At 34.2% G+C, this 17,177-nt stretch overlaps 1 protein-coding gene across 16 annotated transcripts in view; it reads right to left on the bottom strand.

The window, feature by feature from the left end:
- LRRFIP2 (LRR binding FLII interacting protein 2) overlaps positions 1-17,177 on the bottom strand; it is a 60,294-nt gene that overhangs the window by 12,123 nt on the left and 30,994 nt on the right. For 7 of the 16 annotated variants that reach the window (XM_054191137.1, XM_054191138.1, XM_054191141.1 and 4 more), the window contains 11 exons: positions 16,139-16,213; positions 15,320-15,367; positions 15,190-15,234; positions 13,703-13,750; positions 13,548-13,601; positions 10,693-10,800; positions 8,194-8,238; positions 7,393-7,506; positions 6,868-6,939; positions 2,359-2,529; positions 1,616-1,708 (listed from right to left, as the gene is read on the bottom strand). In XM_054191137.1, the coding sequence (XP_054047112.1) occupies positions 1,616-1,708; positions 2,359-2,529; positions 6,868-6,939; positions 7,393-7,506; positions 8,194-8,238; positions 10,693-10,800; positions 13,548-13,601; positions 13,703-13,750; positions 15,190-15,234; positions 15,320-15,367; positions 16,139-16,213 (873 nt within the window). The remainder of the gene's footprint in view (positions 1-1,615; positions 1,709-2,358; positions 2,530-6,867; positions 6,940-7,392; positions 7,507-8,193; positions 8,239-10,692; positions 10,801-13,547; positions 13,602-13,702; positions 13,751-15,189; positions 15,235-15,319; positions 15,368-16,138; positions 16,214-17,177) is intronic. The other 9 variants (XM_054191142.1, XM_054191147.1, XM_054191149.1 and 6 more) reach the window with 6 other exon arrangements.

Genomic DNA, 17,177 nt, shown 5'->3' on the forward strand with positions numbered 1-17,177 from the left:
AATACTATATTAATACATATCAAGCATGGTCCTGTTGTTGTTTTTGTTTTTTGTTTGTTTGGGTTTTTTCCCCCCTCATCGAACACTTCATTTTGCTGTTTGTCCTGCAAACGTAACTAAAACTCTTCACTATGCTCATGTAATTATGTATGAAGGTGACATAAGAATTTTTAGGGCTAGAGATAATTTTTTGCCTTCCTAATGAGTGAACTTGATTTTACACCTGGGAATGGAAGACAACGTCTTTCTGCAAAAAGCTAAATGGCTTCAGCTAGAATAGCCTTTAGTGCTAATAGCTAGAGAAGTTACTCAAATAAATGTTAAATACGGGACAAGCTGTACCTTTGAAGGGACTGCAGACATTTGGTGAATACATTCTACCAAAGCAAACACTCCAGACAAATCTATTGTATATTCTTGATTCACATACTTAAAAAAAGCAAACAAAAAACCAACAAAACAAACAAAAAACCAAACCACCGCCAAAGAAGAAAGCAGGAAGTGTTTTGTTCCTCCACAGTGAAGCGGAAGAGAAATCAGAGCAAATGACAGAGCTACAACCAGAATTTGCCACGTTTTTGCTTATCAGCATATCTGCAAAATGCTGCTGCTGAGGCTAATCTTACTCCTTTTCTTTTGCTAGTAAATCATATCAACTCCAGTTCACGAAGTTCATATCAACTCCAGTTCATATTATTTTCTCAGTAACCATCACAGATCTGTGACTTTTCAGGAATTTTTGGAGTTCCTGTACTACTGCCTGGAGAGCACAAGAATTTAACAAGGAAAGAAACTGATCAATGAAATGCAGTATTATATAGCTTTTGACAATCAGCTAGTGGAAACTTTGGCGCATACACTCAAGATCATAAATTTTTACTGAAAACAAAAGGCGGTGGAGAAATGACGTCCTAATTGAACTACAACTTCCAGTGCTAGAACCAAGATCAATGGGAAACGGACACCGGCATATTGCTGATAATATATATCTTTGTGGACCATTTTAAAATTAAGATTAATGATATCTCTTGGATTTTAGGGCACATTTCTTCTGGAAACAAATCAAAGGGGCAAGAGGAGAAACAGCAATAACACCACACACCCAGCAACACGGTTATGGCCCAATAACATGATGGCAAGTGTTGCTATATTTATGTTTGACTGGTAAGCAAATAAATATTCACTACTGCAAACTTCAGTGGTCGATGCTCACAAAAATCTGAAAAAAAACTGAAAAGGAAACTTTTGGGAAAGGCTAAGAATAATATTTGGTATTACCCATGCATCAGAACAACTTCTGGCTATGCAAAAAGATTTTGGCCACAAAACATTAGTTCTGCCCTCACAAGGAAGGAAAGATACAAGAAACATTCCTGAGAACCAGTGTTCTCCCAGGAATTAAGGATTTTACGCATTTGAAAACTTTGCAGAGACATTTTCAACTTTATAAATTAAGAGAGATTGATAGCTTAAATTCTACCCATTAAAACAAGACAAATTCTTTCTTAGAAATACACGATAATATTTAAGCTCATTTTGTGTACGATGGTTGTTCCCATTCAAATCTTAAACCATATTTTTACAAGTTCTATTATGCACTCTCATATAAACATACCTCTATCAATTCATCTCTCTGTCGAAGGCCCTCTTTAAGTTCATCCAGCTTATGCTGCAGAACACTGCACGTGTGTTTCTGTCTTTCCAATTCCTATATCAAATAAATTAATGATTAATTTTTATTTATATTGAAAATATTTGTCAAACACAAAATAAAGTTTAAAAGTTAGTAATATCACTTAAAATTACCTAAAAAAACTACAGTGTTTTAGGTAAGTTTTCCAGATACTTTCTATACAGAAGATTTTATTTAATAAAATTTAGAATGAGAGAAAAGATGGCATAAAAGTTTAAGCACAATATTAGTGAGAAAAGCTTGGATACTGAATTTATCTAAATATTGCTGGAAAGAGCTGCCACGCAGATCTTCCCTTTACAAGAAGTGGGACTGAACATGTCCTATTCAATTCAAATGCATATTTAATCATTAGTGTATTGCATTAATTAAATGCAATTAATTTGCATTTAATTGGGGGGGTGGTAGTGTGTGTGTGGGGGTTGGAATATGTTTTTGGGGTTGGTTTGGTTTTGGGAGGAGGGTGGTCAGTTTGTTGGTTTGGTTTTTTGGGGGAGGTGGTTGGGTTTTTTTAAAAAAACAAAACACAATACTCAGAACACCTTTGGCCACTGAGATACACAGACTTTTCTACAAATCCAAAAGTTTTCAACTGTTGTTACTAAATAGTCCAGGCTTCTCTGGTTTATCTTTATAACTACAAAGCAAGTCTTAAAAATCAGTACCTTTGACTTCTCTTCATTCTCCCTATAGAACTCCGCTATTTGTTCTTCTTTCTCCTCAATGACGTCCTTTAGAGTATCCACTTGGTAAACCAAGTTGTTTTTCTCGTTGTCTAGTTGAGCATTGGAAACCATAGCTTTCTTATACTTCTCCTCAACTTCAGCTAGTGAATCCTATAGACAGTAGAGCAGCTTACATTAGTTTAACTTTTTCATGCATTGTTATAATGTTAAAATACCACCATAATGATGAAGATTGCTGTTATGCAGTAAAGTTACACAACGATTTTTGTTTCTGAATCGTTATTCATGTCTTCTCTTTAGAAATACCAAGTCAGTTCGATTTCCCTTATTCAGGTTAAGTCATACACAGCAATGAAAAGTTATTATTACAGAAGTATGAAAATTACAATATTCCACATGCATTTTCTACTCTGCTACCTTCACAACTTAACTCACAGGGATAAAGTAGTAATATCACAGCTTTTTTCAGTGCATGCACAAGAAACATTTCAGAATGAGGCAACAAAACTGAGAGGAACTCAAGACAATTAAATGAATAAAAAAGATCACAGAAATATCTCTAAGAGTAGCTTTAACTTAATGCTCATTATTTTAAGTAGTGCTCTATACCTCTGATTCAAAGTTTTAAGGTAGTCACACTTTTAAAGTAATAATGTTTCTGTTTAAGCAGACATTTTGTTTTTCTATTTCTTACTAAGATTAAAAAAAGAAAGGCATGTAAAGATTTATATGCTTGATTCTCTACTTGAAGGTGCACCTATGACTTGCTATGTACCCTCTTATGCAATATTCTCATGTTTACCAAAATGATTTTATGCTATTATTTTCTTCTCGGTACTACAAAAATGTCAACTATTCAAGTACTATAACAACTATCACTCCAGACACAAAAATTAAATTTCACATAGTCCTAATCTTAGAATTGAAAAAGAACTATTAAGCCATTCCCTTTCCAAAGTAGATCTGTACCTTACTACAAATCCCCAAGCATTTCACGTAATCTGTTCTTTGAAGGCATAGGTAGCATAGCCTCCATGTTTAATTATTTGTATTATGACAGTAGAAGTACTAGCACTGGAGGGGTACCAGGCTTGGGTTTTCCAGAAAATTGAACAGTAGGACTAAGACATGAGAGGAGAGGGTGGGAACAATCTAAGTTTCCTAAGAAAACCTAAAAAACTCAACCCCCAAACCCTATTCCATGTTATAAATAGCCATTTTGAGAAAGCCATCCTTAAAGTACGTATTTTAACTTTTATAATTTTTTATAGTTGCATGTATTTATATCTTTCTGGTCCATTCACTAACTTGTGGAATTTTGTGCTGGAGAAAAAAACAGTATTTTAGAAACCCCACAAGAAATAACTTAAGACATATCCTGATAGACTACATATCAGAAGAGACAAGATAGTCTAAATAGTGAAAAGATAAGAAAGGTACCATTATTATCTGGGAAGCAGTAAATACCAAATAGCAAAGAAGATTCATGAGAAGAAAGAAGAAAATGAAAAAAAATAAAGAACATGTGTAAATGCATTCAAGTAATTCTTTAAGTTTTAGATTAAAACCACAGAAAACATTTTTTGTGATGGTGTAAACATGACAAATCATATAAAGATTGGTAAAACAAGACGCCAGAGACAATAAACCTTTCAAAGTCTTTCAAAGAATAATTCAACTTAGAGGAAAATGGAAGATACTAGGATTAAAATTAATGCTATAGTCCTTTTATGGGGAGATACAAAATTTAATGAAAAGTACAACTAGGAAAAAATTCCAATTTGATTATTTCTGTGAGTGTAGTGAGTGGAGTCATGTAGTAATTTAGGTCGGCAGAGATCTCTGGATGCCATCTGGTCCAATCTCCTGATTAAACAAGGACAACCAAGATCAGGCGGCTCACAGCTCACCTCCAGTTCATTTTAAGTATCTCCAGGGATGTAGACTGCAGAACCTGGCTGGACAACCTGTTCCAGTGTTTGACTGCCCTCCTTGTGAAGTCTTTTTCTTGAGGTCTAATTGGAATTTCTGCCCTTACAATGCAACTTTTCTCTGTTGCATCTTGCCCTGTCACTGTGCACCTCTGAAAGCAGTCTGCCCTGTCTTCTCTACAGCCTCCTATTAGGCAGCTGAAAACAACAATGATGCTGCCACCCACCCCTCTAAGACTTATCAAATCCAATTGTCTCAGCCTCTTATTGTATACCGTATGCTCCAGGACTCCAGCCTTAAAAAGTCTGGGTTGGGGTTTAAAGATTGGATTAAAATGTCATTAATCAAGGGGGGAAAAATCTGCAGTTATGGAACAGGAATAAATTGATTGAGACAGAAGAGTGAGAACTGCTTCCCAGAAGGAAACCAGCTACACTTAAGAGTCTCTGACCAGTTAAAAAAACTGGAACATTGCTATGGCCTCTTTGGAACCGTTCCTTCTTTTTGAGTAAATTATTACACACGTTCCCTATGGTTCAAGAATTCCACATAGTTTCAGTCATCTTCCAGTTTGGTGAGAAATAATATGGATTTGGAAGGGTTTCTGAAACACTTGAATGAGGCAGTGGGATGCCTAAGGAAGGCAATATCCGTGGGAAAAGGCTGGAATGAAAATGGATAATAAAGCTCGGCACATAACCTAAAGCTATGAAGGAATACCACCCACAATTCTACCAGTAAAGCCAAAGGGCTATGCAAATTAGCCTCCTTGGCTAGAACAGGATGCTTAAACACAGCAGACATCAAGACAGTGCTCTGTTAACTGTATAAAAGAAAAATTTTGAGGAAAGAAAAAGGATTACTTTCTAGTTGAGGCAAGGGAATACAGAAAGAAAGAATCAACAAAACCGAATCAAACCGGGACATGAAAAATTTGAAGACCCAACTAAATCAGAACTATCCACATTAGAGTTTATTCTGCTGACACCCAGCAGATTTGTAGCCAGGTAAAAAATACAATCTTAGCAGCACCAGGGATGGGCAACCACAGAAATATGAGTGTAATTACAAATCACTCTCAAGCACTGAAAAAACACTTAAAAGAAGTGAAAAAGCAGGTATCCCAGGAACTATTCTAAGACACACAAGACAAAACTGCTAAATCAGAAGTTGAGAAAAAGGCAATACCTTCCTACTTAGAAAGGAGGGTTTCTGAAAGAATCTCTATGGAAGGTAAATTAACTTACAAACATATTATTCGGTATTAACAATAGCATAAAATAAATGCAATTCAATTTTGTAAGCCAAGCACAAGCCAAGATCTTACTGTCTATTGCACACTTGTGCTCTTTGGCAACTGTAATGTATTACAATAAATAATAGTGCATTAGTAATGATTCAGAACAATAGTCACGAGATGCTGGCCAACATGCAAAAGTGTGAGAGTTAGATCCATTTTGGAAATATGAAGCAATCTCACATTTTATTCAAATTTAGTACAATCACACCTATGTCTAATAACCTTGTAACCTACTGCTCTTCAACGTGCTTTTAATATTCATAATGTAATATGACTAAAACAAGACATATTTCATCTGAGCATAGGGCTATCAGATTCAAAGTTACTTATCCTCTAAAGAGGAAATAATTATTGCTACACTGAACAGCTCAAATTACATATTTTCTCTTTACTATATCGTCTAATATGTTGCTTAATCATGTAAATTAAAGGAAGCTGTTGAATACATCACTGTTACGTGCTCTAGTACAAGCAGCATTCATTAAATTGAGTCTCTATACAGATATAAGACAAATATGGAAAGATCTCTACTTTTACATGGAACAGTTCACAATTAGGTAACAGGAAAGAGAACAAAACAAATATCCTGAAAAAGATTTGTAAGCCACATCATTTGCTGTATTCAGTTTCCCTTCAACACAGGAAAGGGGAAAATAACCATACTTTATTATGGCATATTATGCCATATTAATATTTATATTTATTATGGCAAAGAATTAAAAAAAATTAACCTTCTCCTGCAAGCACTATGCCTGCCCAGATTCATTTCAGCACATCTTTCAAAATTATTACTTGGTTTTTGCTTTCTAAAATATAGTATTTACTGAAACTGGGACAACTAATTCTTAATTTCTTAAGTTCCTTGTCGTAGCTATATCCCATTTCTTTCCTCCCCATTCGATACAGAGTAATTATTTTGAATATCCATTTAATTGCTAACAAAACTCTGAAAAATATAAATTGAACCTCTCATTATCTTACCAGAAAACACCTGCTAAAAATATGAAAGTTTAATACTATTTTAACATAAACCAAGTAATGAACATGTCCTATCTCACATAAATTTAATTCATATCTTAATAATTTACTCACGTGACAAATTTAAGATGAGGCTCTCTATACATTAAAAGTTAGATACATGCTTTAAAGAAATTTAAAAACTTGTTAGTAAAGCCTTATGTAGTTAGTGGAACCAGTGTATCTCCATTACCCAAAAATACCCATACAGAATGCATGCTTGGGAGGAGCCCTGATACCTTTAGTTCTTTAAGTCCCTGCATGTATCTCCCTTCTACATCGTGTATCTGGTCCTTAAGATCATAGATATCCTGCAGGACATAGGAATGAACCATTGCATAAGAAGTATGGGGAAGTAATTTATAGTCGAAAAAGCATTAAAAAGGTTTACATGCACTTCTGTCAAATGCCAAAGCCTGCAATAATGCACATAATTTATAATTAATTCACAATAATCTGATGGAAATTAAGATTTTGTTTATATCCGTGAATCCAAGCCATCTCAAATAGGACAGAATTGTTTCAAATTTGACATAAACAAAGTCTTATTTTAATAAAAGCTAAACTGTTAGCATCATAAATATTTATGAACACAACAAATACAATTACCAAGATAAATACAGAAAATTTTTGTGAGTAAAAATTACATCCTCATAACTTTTTCTTATTATTAAGAAACCAGAAGTTCTGTAACAAAGAAAATCTACTCTTAAGCACAAATACAATTTTAAACTAGCTCCAAATCCTCTGAAAATGCAGTTTACCCGTAATTCACTGAGGGAGGCATCAGGATCCACCAAACTGCTTGTATCTCCACTTCCTCTCCTAGATGAGTTGCCACTCAGAGGAGTTACACTTACTGAATTGCGAGATGATGGCTTAAAAAGGGAAAAACACTGTATCAAGAATCATGCTGTCATTTCTGGTATACTTGACAATACTCTTTATAAATTGCTTCAGTCATAGAACATTTTTTTCTCTTGTTTTTACCATTTCTTAATATTAGCTTATAGACAATATTTTCCATTGACTATTTTCCAGCACTTATGTTTTTTCTTGGCGAAATGTTCGTTTCTCTTTGATGACTTATCTATTATCATAACATTACAGTTTTGAGTCTTCTGGTCAGAAGACTTTCATAAGCAGGCTGTTAGTGCTAAAAACTGTAGAAGTTTAAAATATTTCTAAAAATTGTAATCTCTGCCACCCAGGATTCAGGAGAAAGTCTCCAGTGGAATCTAGTGTATGAATTTTTATAGCCCTAGCCTCTTAAAATTCAACCTTTCCTGCTAAATATTTCTCACAGAGAAAATAAATTCTATAAGAAACTAATATTTGCTAAAAGTAAACTAAAGAATAATTTTTTTCCCCAGGAAATAAAAGACACAAAACATTAATTTTCTAGATAAAAGCATGTCTAAAAATATCTCTTTGCAAGCTCTTAAAAATGGCTAAAGTACTCTACTAAAAAAACCACAGCATTTATACTTTTAGAACTATTTTAATACTTATAAATGTATAGCTGAACACTGACTTTCAATAGTTTTTAAATTAAAAAGTCTTACCCTTGAAAATATTTCTGAATGTGATTTTTCACTCTTTTCTTCGAGCTGAAAGAGAAAAGGGAAAGCGATCACAATACACCTTTTGCAATGAGGGATTACTGAAGCGCCATCTTCTGTTCAAAGATACTAAGAAATATTTAAGAATGAAAAATGAAACAAAGAAAAAAAATTAAGAAATTACAGAAGTTAGCATAGATCAAGACAGGAAAAAAATATTCAGCCTGAAAAGGTGGTCTTTACCTCAACTGGAAAATAAATGAATGCTTCTAAAAAAAAAAAAGAAAGCCAGAAATTTTTTTTAAAAGTCCTTGCCAATATTAAAGTACTGATCAACAAAACACGTTTCACTACTTTAAATTTTAACAGGGTAGTGACTACAACACTCGGTGGTATAACAAACACAAAGCTTCATGCAAGTGCACTTTAGACAATCAGTGACACCAGTGCGAATGTCCTAGTTATTAGAAAACACATTTGTTCCTTCTTTGTTGTTCTTTGGTGAAACCTGCAATTACATCAGGACAAAAAAAAAAAATTCAGGCAAAAGCCCATAACTGAAATGTACTGATTAACAGCAACCTACAATATAATTCCAATTCATACTTTATGTATTGAAGCCTAACCAGAATAACTATGCTCCCCGCCTTCTTATTTAGGGAACTCTGATATTGCACACTTACATTGTAAATTTCCATATTTCCTTCATTTCTATGAATCAAAATAGATGGAATTAAATTAAGACATTAACATGTTGTCGTATTTCCTAAAACAAGCATGATACATTGAGTACGGTATCTCAAATAAATGGTTTCTCCAAAACCATCTGTTTTTCTCCCTGCCCAGGGGCAAGAGATTTGGAAGTATGCTACAATCACAGTAGAAACAAATGTTACTTTACGAGATCTTTCTTTTTCCTTCTATTCTGGTTTCTACAGAAGCAACATTGCTTTTCCATGGCAAAATCACCATCTCCAATGACATATCAAAACTGTAAATGGCAAAGATTTGTCACCATTGTGATAGTAAAATGATGTTAGGAATCCAATTGATCTGAAGTATCCATTTAGAGTAACATAAATAAAAATATAATTTTGGAATCTAATAATACATAATAATGATGATGTTAATAATAAAAGCAACTGAGTACGTACCATGATTGCCAGTCTCAGCCTCCACTTTTACTTTAAGCAGAGTATTAATTTCAGAAAAGCAAGTTTATTAGAGAGGAAAAAAAAGCTAAAATTTAAACTGGAGGAATGATTGGTCTATGTCATGCTTCGAGCATGTGCAGACGATAAGTAACATGCCACTATTACAAGTTACATAGCATTAAATCATGTAAGAGCATTAAATCATCTAAATGCAGAATGATAGAAACTGGCTGTAAGGGTACTCTAGCAGTCACCTAGTCCGGCCTCCCTTCCGAAGCAGAACTGCTGCCAAAAGCCAAGGTTAGCTGTGGCTTTATCTAGCTAAGTCTCACCAGCTCCTGAGGATGGAGGTTCTCCAACCTTGCCGTAATCTGTCAGAATGCAACACTAACCTCCTGGAGCTTCTTGCAGTGGTTCATCTGAACCTCCTAAGCTGCAGTGTGAGGTTGCTGCCCCTTGTTGCGCTGGCTGGCAGGGGCATGGAGTTTGGCTCTTACCTAATCAAGCAGTTGCAGGCTGCTGAACATGAGGTAGCATCCCCTTCGCCCAACTAAATACACCTAGTTCTCTCATCCTCACCTCCTACTGCATGTGCTAACACTGACTTATTTCAAAGACATGCCCAAGAACAGAAATTTCCTCATTTCTTCCACTACGCCCAAGAACAGAAATTTCCTCATTTCTTCCACTACTGAACGCAAAAGTTTTGACTGCGAGTAACAAGAGCTTCTAGAACTTATAGCAGCAATAAAGAGAAGGCAGCTAGGTTTGCTGTAAATGCTGTTCAGACTAAAGGGATGCACAAGAAAACGGTCAATCTTCCTGTAACATGTTCTGTTGACTTGGAATTTGGTGCAAGAGCCCAGCCAACAGTGAACGCTCCGGTAATGGACCTTGACAAAATCTCATCCTGGAAGAATGAGCACTAAAACACACTAATGAGGGCACTGTTTTACGTTTTTATTTTTGTCACCAAACCAAGTAGCAATATTCCAAAAATACACAAAAGACCTAGATATTGTTAATTTCCACAAGAAAAACTCCCAACATTTTACATTTAAGTGATGCTTAAGCTTATCACACACAAGAAATGTGAAGTGTTAACACTTGTCACATGCTTCTAGCAACAGGCAAAATCCCCTTAGAAATAAAGTAGCATGCTTTTTAAAAACTCAGGCTCCAGACATCATTATACAAAAAATGGCCCCAACCCGTCAACAAACCTATTTGCCATTAAATAACTCCGAATGCTTTTACAGTATTTACTCTTTTCAGAGTATGAAAAGAAAATCCATGGTTAGTAAGTTCCCTTTATTCCCCACAGTGTAACAACAAGCATTACACTCACACTATTCAAACCTTGGACATCGTCTGCGTCGGAAACAATGCTTCCCCTGCGGTTGGAACGACTAAAATAGTCAGCAGCAGTTTCACTTTGATCAGAAAAATCAGAGGACTTCAAAAGATAAGAAGGGTGAGAGAGAATTGAAGATGATACCACAGAAAGAACAGAAGTTTATTTAAAAAGAACAAACAGGAAATCCAAACATAAATCTCCATTATCGCAATTTATTCTAGCTTTTCTAACAGTTTAACAGTTGTAAAATCTTACTCTCTTAGATTTTTGCTATTTTAAATGTGTCTACATGAATAAAATGCACCACACTGATATGAATACTTTAGTCAGTATATGCATTGTTTTTAAACACTCTCTTCACATGTTCGTTATTCTTACACAGTATCTAAAAAACGCAATGAACGTTTATTATTGATTCATTTTCCTCATTTAGAATAACATAAAACAATACAATCAGACACACAAAAGAGTTTAGTGTTAATATAATGCCAAACAAGCTACAAAAATTATCTTTTTTAAAAAAAAAAAAAAGGTTTTTAGACCATAAAAATCAGATAAGTTAAAGTTACTGTTTTTCTCTACAAATGTTGTCTTTTCTTCAAAACAACAAAACCCCAACAGTACTAATTAGGAATACGATCTGGACTTCCTCACATTCGTAATTTTAAGAGGCCTTAAAAGACAAGACAAGCTTATTCCCTCCAAAGCTGTATGTCAGACAGGCACCTAAAAAGGCGAGGAAAAAATGCTAATGCTACACATCACTGGTAAAAAAGGCAAAAAAAAATATCTAACCACATTATAGTCATTGCAATGCCATGGGAATTTAAGTAAAATAACTGAGAAAACATTAGGCTCACTAAACATAGTATTTAATGAGAAGGGTAGGTTTATCAAACGTGTTGAATTGATAACATTCTACTTCAAAAGGCAGAAAGTTCCTGTGAACATTACATTTAGTTTTAAAAGTGATTATAGGAAAGAAAAATCTGTAAATGAACAGTTTGAAAATATACTGTCCTTACCCCATTTTCACCATTTAAAAAAAATAATTCTTAATTTCTTTGTACTTGAAGTACATAATTGATGTAGCCTCATCTTATTCCAGTTAAAACACAGTGAGATGTTTTTTATGCAAATGTGACCAGTTACATATAAAACAGTTTGCTGTTTAATTCAATCCACCTGTCTTGGATTATGCATATTTAGGAATACAGAATTTGTACTTTTTGTCACTGCTTAGTTATGTTCTATTTCTCTGACAAAGAAATTTCCAGCTATATCTACATTTTATATAATAACTTTTTTTTTTTAAGTAACAAAGTAAAAAAAAGTCACAAAGTTGGCTAAACTTTCTTATTTCACTTGCACTTCACAAAGTATAAAGATGCTGAACAGAATTCTGCTTATATGAATTATGCTTACAGCAAAAGAACAAACAGCACAAGGGCTACAAACAATCTATAACGACACTGTTGTCCTTTTGATTCAAAACTAACTTATCTTTGCTAGTGAAAAGTCCATATGTCTGATAAACCTTACTGTTCCTCCTTTTATACCTTTTGCACTTCTAATATCTTTCTCAATGGGTTTATCAAAACTGATAGTTTAAGATGGAGATGCACCATGCAGTTTTTCATCAGTGTTTTCTACTGTTTCCATCTTCTCTCCTACTTTGTCTTTCAATTTCCAGTGAGTACTGAGCTGACTTCCAATGCACTACCCAGAGTGAAACTAAAATATTAATCATGGAAACATTAGAAAGTTAAGACTAAGACTTTTACTTCACCTGCTCAACACCTTTTTCAGAATTATTTGATTAAACAAATATTCTGAACTCCATTAAACATTCACTAGTTTGAGTGAATGGCACCTTGGCATTATCAGTATCACATATACATACTGAGATCTGATCTATATATTCCTATATACGTACAAATTCTATACCTTCAAGAAACTAATCTTAATGTTAAGAGAAACTAAGGAGACAAGTAGTATTTTCACAGTTCAAGAGACTTTAGAGATGGATGGTAATACCTCTGAGATTTTAGAACTTCATAAAGCAACAGCAAAATTCCCTTTTTCCTACACCCTCAAAAATTCACTCTGACATCTTTTGTAGCTAAAAACATCCAGTCTCTCTGGTTTTATTTGCTTAGTCTCTGTAACATTGTTAAGAATATGTGAAAAATTAAATCAGGACAGAACATTTTAATTTAACCTATAAAAGAACAGTGATCTACTTTTTTTTGTTTAGCATAAGAAATGAACAGCCGTACCAATGAAACTAAGACAGTTGTTCTGTGGCACAGGGTAGAACTATTTAAAAATCACTGTGCGGCACAAAAAGCCGCCTTTGGTATGGCCCTTTTAACACAATACAGATCCAGGAACAAACTTCTCTCAGTTTTGAATACCGGTCACCATAAAAATAACCTAGCTACTTACCTAACAAAGTTTGCATTAGTCCTCTTCCCAAAAAGAAAGACTTTTGCGCACAAATTGCAGTAACAGTTTCATGTGCCTGCCCAACTATGACATAAGGTGGTAACTCCAACAACATACTGTACTGCAGTTGGCAATTGCTTCCAATTATATACATTACAAACATTTAAAAGATGTTTAGAAAAGCAAATTCCTTATTGCTTCTACACTTAACTGCCTTCCTGCTAAAACTTTACATCTTGCTAAAAATCGTATCTCTGACAAATTATATTTTTTTTGATGCGAAATTGAAAAATCGAGCCTGTGTGTTGGTCAGTAAAATGATTCCCGGTGTAAAATACTCATAATCATTGTGCGTTAGTATCAAAGCACGCAACAAATCATGCAAGAGGAACGCTCACCATAGGACTACTTCGAACTGAGCTTGCTCTTGAAGAATAACTGTGTTCAGATGGCTAAAGAAGAGTTATGAAGGAAATTTTCACAATTTTCATAGATTTTTGTTTCCAGCAAACAAAGATAATGAAAGAAACAACCAAAAGCCTAAGACACTTACAGTACGAGAACTATATGAGCTATGTAATCCATCACCACACAAAGATGCCTGAGAAAGAGGGAATGAAATACCATTTATATTCAGTCTCAGAAATAGTTATGCCAGTCTTATACACTGTATTTCTTATGCACTGTAATGTACTCTACCTTATCCTACGCATGCATTTTCCAGTTAACATACTTTTTGACAGGTTGAACAATTTTTAAGTTTCCAGCAGCATTTCCTCCTACTAGTAGGGATGTCTATTTCCAAATATAAATCTAAGAATTTCCTTGAAAAATGGCCAAATAGGTGAAAAAAAGAAAATCAGATCTTAACTATTTTCAGAAGAAAATTAAAGCAAATACTTAAATTGCAATTTGTCTTTCACTGTTCTGAAGTCTTCAGAAGTTTTAATCCACCCTGGGAACTGACGCTTTACTGTATACTTATCAGTTTTACTTTGTGCTCACCCATGCCAGTTTTCCTGAAGGAAAATGTGTTACAATTGGACTCGATGATCTTAAAGGTCTTTTCCAACTGAAATGAGTCTATGGTACAAGGCTGAAATCTATTTATGCAGTGGATTAAAAAAAAGCAGCTCTGGGCAAAAAACCACAAACGTACAGTCTCATGCTGCTTTCCCCCTATCTATGAAGAAACCTCCAGTAGAAATTAGAATTATATGTATAGTAGAATTATCTGTAATAGCATTGCTTATAGTCTTGTTCTCTCCCTGGATCTTCTAATGTTTTCTCGAGAACATGCACAAAGCCAAAAAAAGTTATCTCTGTTTGCAATCCAAGTGCAGAACAAGACCTCAGTAACTACATAAAAAAAGTCCATAAGAATACTTGACGATTTTCTACATAGGTTTAGCATGTGTCTAAATGGTTGTATAAATTGGATTTGAACTACTGTAGCAGCAAAAGGCATGAAGTTTCAGGCATGCACATCACTTTTTAAAGATGACAACTTTTTTGTAGAGCTCTCAGCCATTCTTATGGCACTTCTAGCTACTTTTTATTTTGTAAAGATGCAGATTAGGTTTTCATCCTATTACATTTTGTATGATTATTAAATTTAAATATGGCATCTTATTTGAGACTATTTAAAGTGGATTTACCGTATTTCTCTAATCTCCTGACAATGATTTTTCCTGTCCAAACACTTAGCTCAACTTCTTTAAATACCTTTTTTAGTATTATACATGCAGTTATTTAGTACGCTTGGATTAACTTGTTCTAATCCCAGTGTTCAACATCATTGTTATATTCATAAACTTTATGTTTGTCTGTAAAAAGATCAGTAAACCAGCAACACTAAAATACTTTAAAAGAGGCAATTTAACAATGTTAAAAACATTAAACTGAATGCCTCCACAAAATTACACACACAAGCTGCAGCTTTATTTAAAAATATGAAAAAAAAATGCACATGTAATACTGTCAAGTCTCATGGCCATACAATACAAATTTAAGGCAACCATGCAAACGGTGCTTACGAACCAAACTGATACTTCTTATCAAACCAGTGTTTACAGAAGGAGACACCTATGAAGAAAAGTGTAATTTTATATTTTTGAGGGCCATTCAAACATCTAGAGATAAGGGAGATAATATTTTACATTGTACTAACCCTGTAACTCCTAGTTGTTGCCACTGGATCACTGTATAGAGAAGATGACTGTAGTGTGAAGAATAGAAAAAGTCAGAAACACTTTTTCTGCATATCTTAGGTTTTTTTTTTAATCAATTGCTCTATATTCCCCCAAAGTTCTAAAAGATTGAAATACTAAGTTTTACATCTATAAGAGACAGGAACTTTAAAAAATGTTTGGATAAACATTCCAAGAAAACCCATTGTCCTTGAAACCATAACCTAAAACATTAAGTAAAGCAATCTAGTATTTTTATCAGAAGATAAAGAAAGATAAAGAAGAGAATGATAAGAAATTAGGCTGTTTTCAAAAGATATGTCCATTTCCTCTAGGCACTAATTTAAACCTGACCATGAAAGTAGCTGCAGGTACTGGAAGATACAACCCATCTCACAACAGACCACTGATTTATCATTTACATTACTGTAGGAAAAACTTTGATGTTAAACTTGAGACTTTTTGTTGGTGGTGGTTTTTAAAAATAGGACTTGGAAAAAGCAAGTGTCACAGCTACTAGTTATTTTCTTTATAGCATACAGCAATCATGAAACAGAAGCTATTTTAAATTTAAAACCCCACATATGCAGAACACAGAATACCTTGCATGTTATCCATTTGATTTATAAAAGGCAATCCTTAAAACCAAGAAATACAATTGTAACTACTACTAGATGTAATAATTTGCACAGTTATAGAAGGGAAGAGAGAGGAGTTTGCTTCTTATAGCATAAGTAAGCAAAACCAAATATATGTATTTTATATACATTAAAAAATGAATATAGGAAGAGAAGACAGACCCGAGTATGGTAGGAAGGAACTGGTTTACTATATCTAAGGCTGCTATAATTTCTTTGATCATAGTAAATTCCACTCTGCGGGGGAAAAAAAGAAAAGATAAAACAAAGGTTGCATCTGTAGATCTTGTAAATAAAAGTTCTATCTCAACATCGCCCAAATGTTCCCAAGCTACACAAAATGTTGTAATAATCTTCCCTATGGTTAACTCAAAATCCATGTAACTTTCTAAAGCAAGTAAAGCGCAAAAAGCCACAAAGTTATGTACTCTCTATTATCTGTATTTTAGTCCTGCCCAACTAAAGGAGTAAATAGTTCTGCTTTTTCTCCCTAAAAAAATCAGAAAACCCTGAAAAGTTTATCTAAATCCTGACAAGTGCAGCATGAAATACATGAAAAACATATTTGACAAAACTTGCTTATAATTAGTACAATTATTTGTTTGGTCTTTTTTTCCATTAGATACCATCCTGAATCAGAGCATTTGGGGAGAGTGGAGGATAGACATTCCTAAGAATTTAATAGTGAATGGATGTTTATGTGGCCAGCATTAGTCTGTACCTCACCACTGTTCTTTACACCAGCCACACATGCTGAAAGCCTAGTAGTTATACTTTGGCTTATTTCTGTTGATTTTTGACACTTCCTACACAGATTGCATACATATACATATGTGAGGAAAAGTTTGATATACACAAAGAAGGAAAAACAGAGATGAAGACGTGGCAAGAGCTACTGTTTTCAGAAAGTAGTGCTTTCTGTCTCAATAGGCCATAGGAGGTAGAAAGATTCATATTACTCATTTATTTAAGAACTGAGGGAACAGGAGAACAGCACCTCAAAGGCACACAGAAAAATGCTGTAATACAAATAATTATAATATAAAAATTACTTCAGCCTTGTCTCAACACAGGCATCCGCTGCTGCTCTAACTCCCCCAACCGTTGATGCCCCTGCTATTTTATCAGTGCCAAAACTCTCTGAAAAAGTTACATCAAAAATATTTAATTTCTTGGCACTATATTCACATATGTTACACAT

This window comes from Rissa tridactyla, chromosome 2, assembly GCF_028500815.1.
Source record: "Rissa tridactyla isolate bRisTri1 chromosome 2, bRisTri1.patW.cur.20221130, whole genome shotgun sequence".
NCBI lineage: Eukaryota > Metazoa > Chordata > Aves > Charadriiformes > Laridae > Rissa > Rissa tridactyla.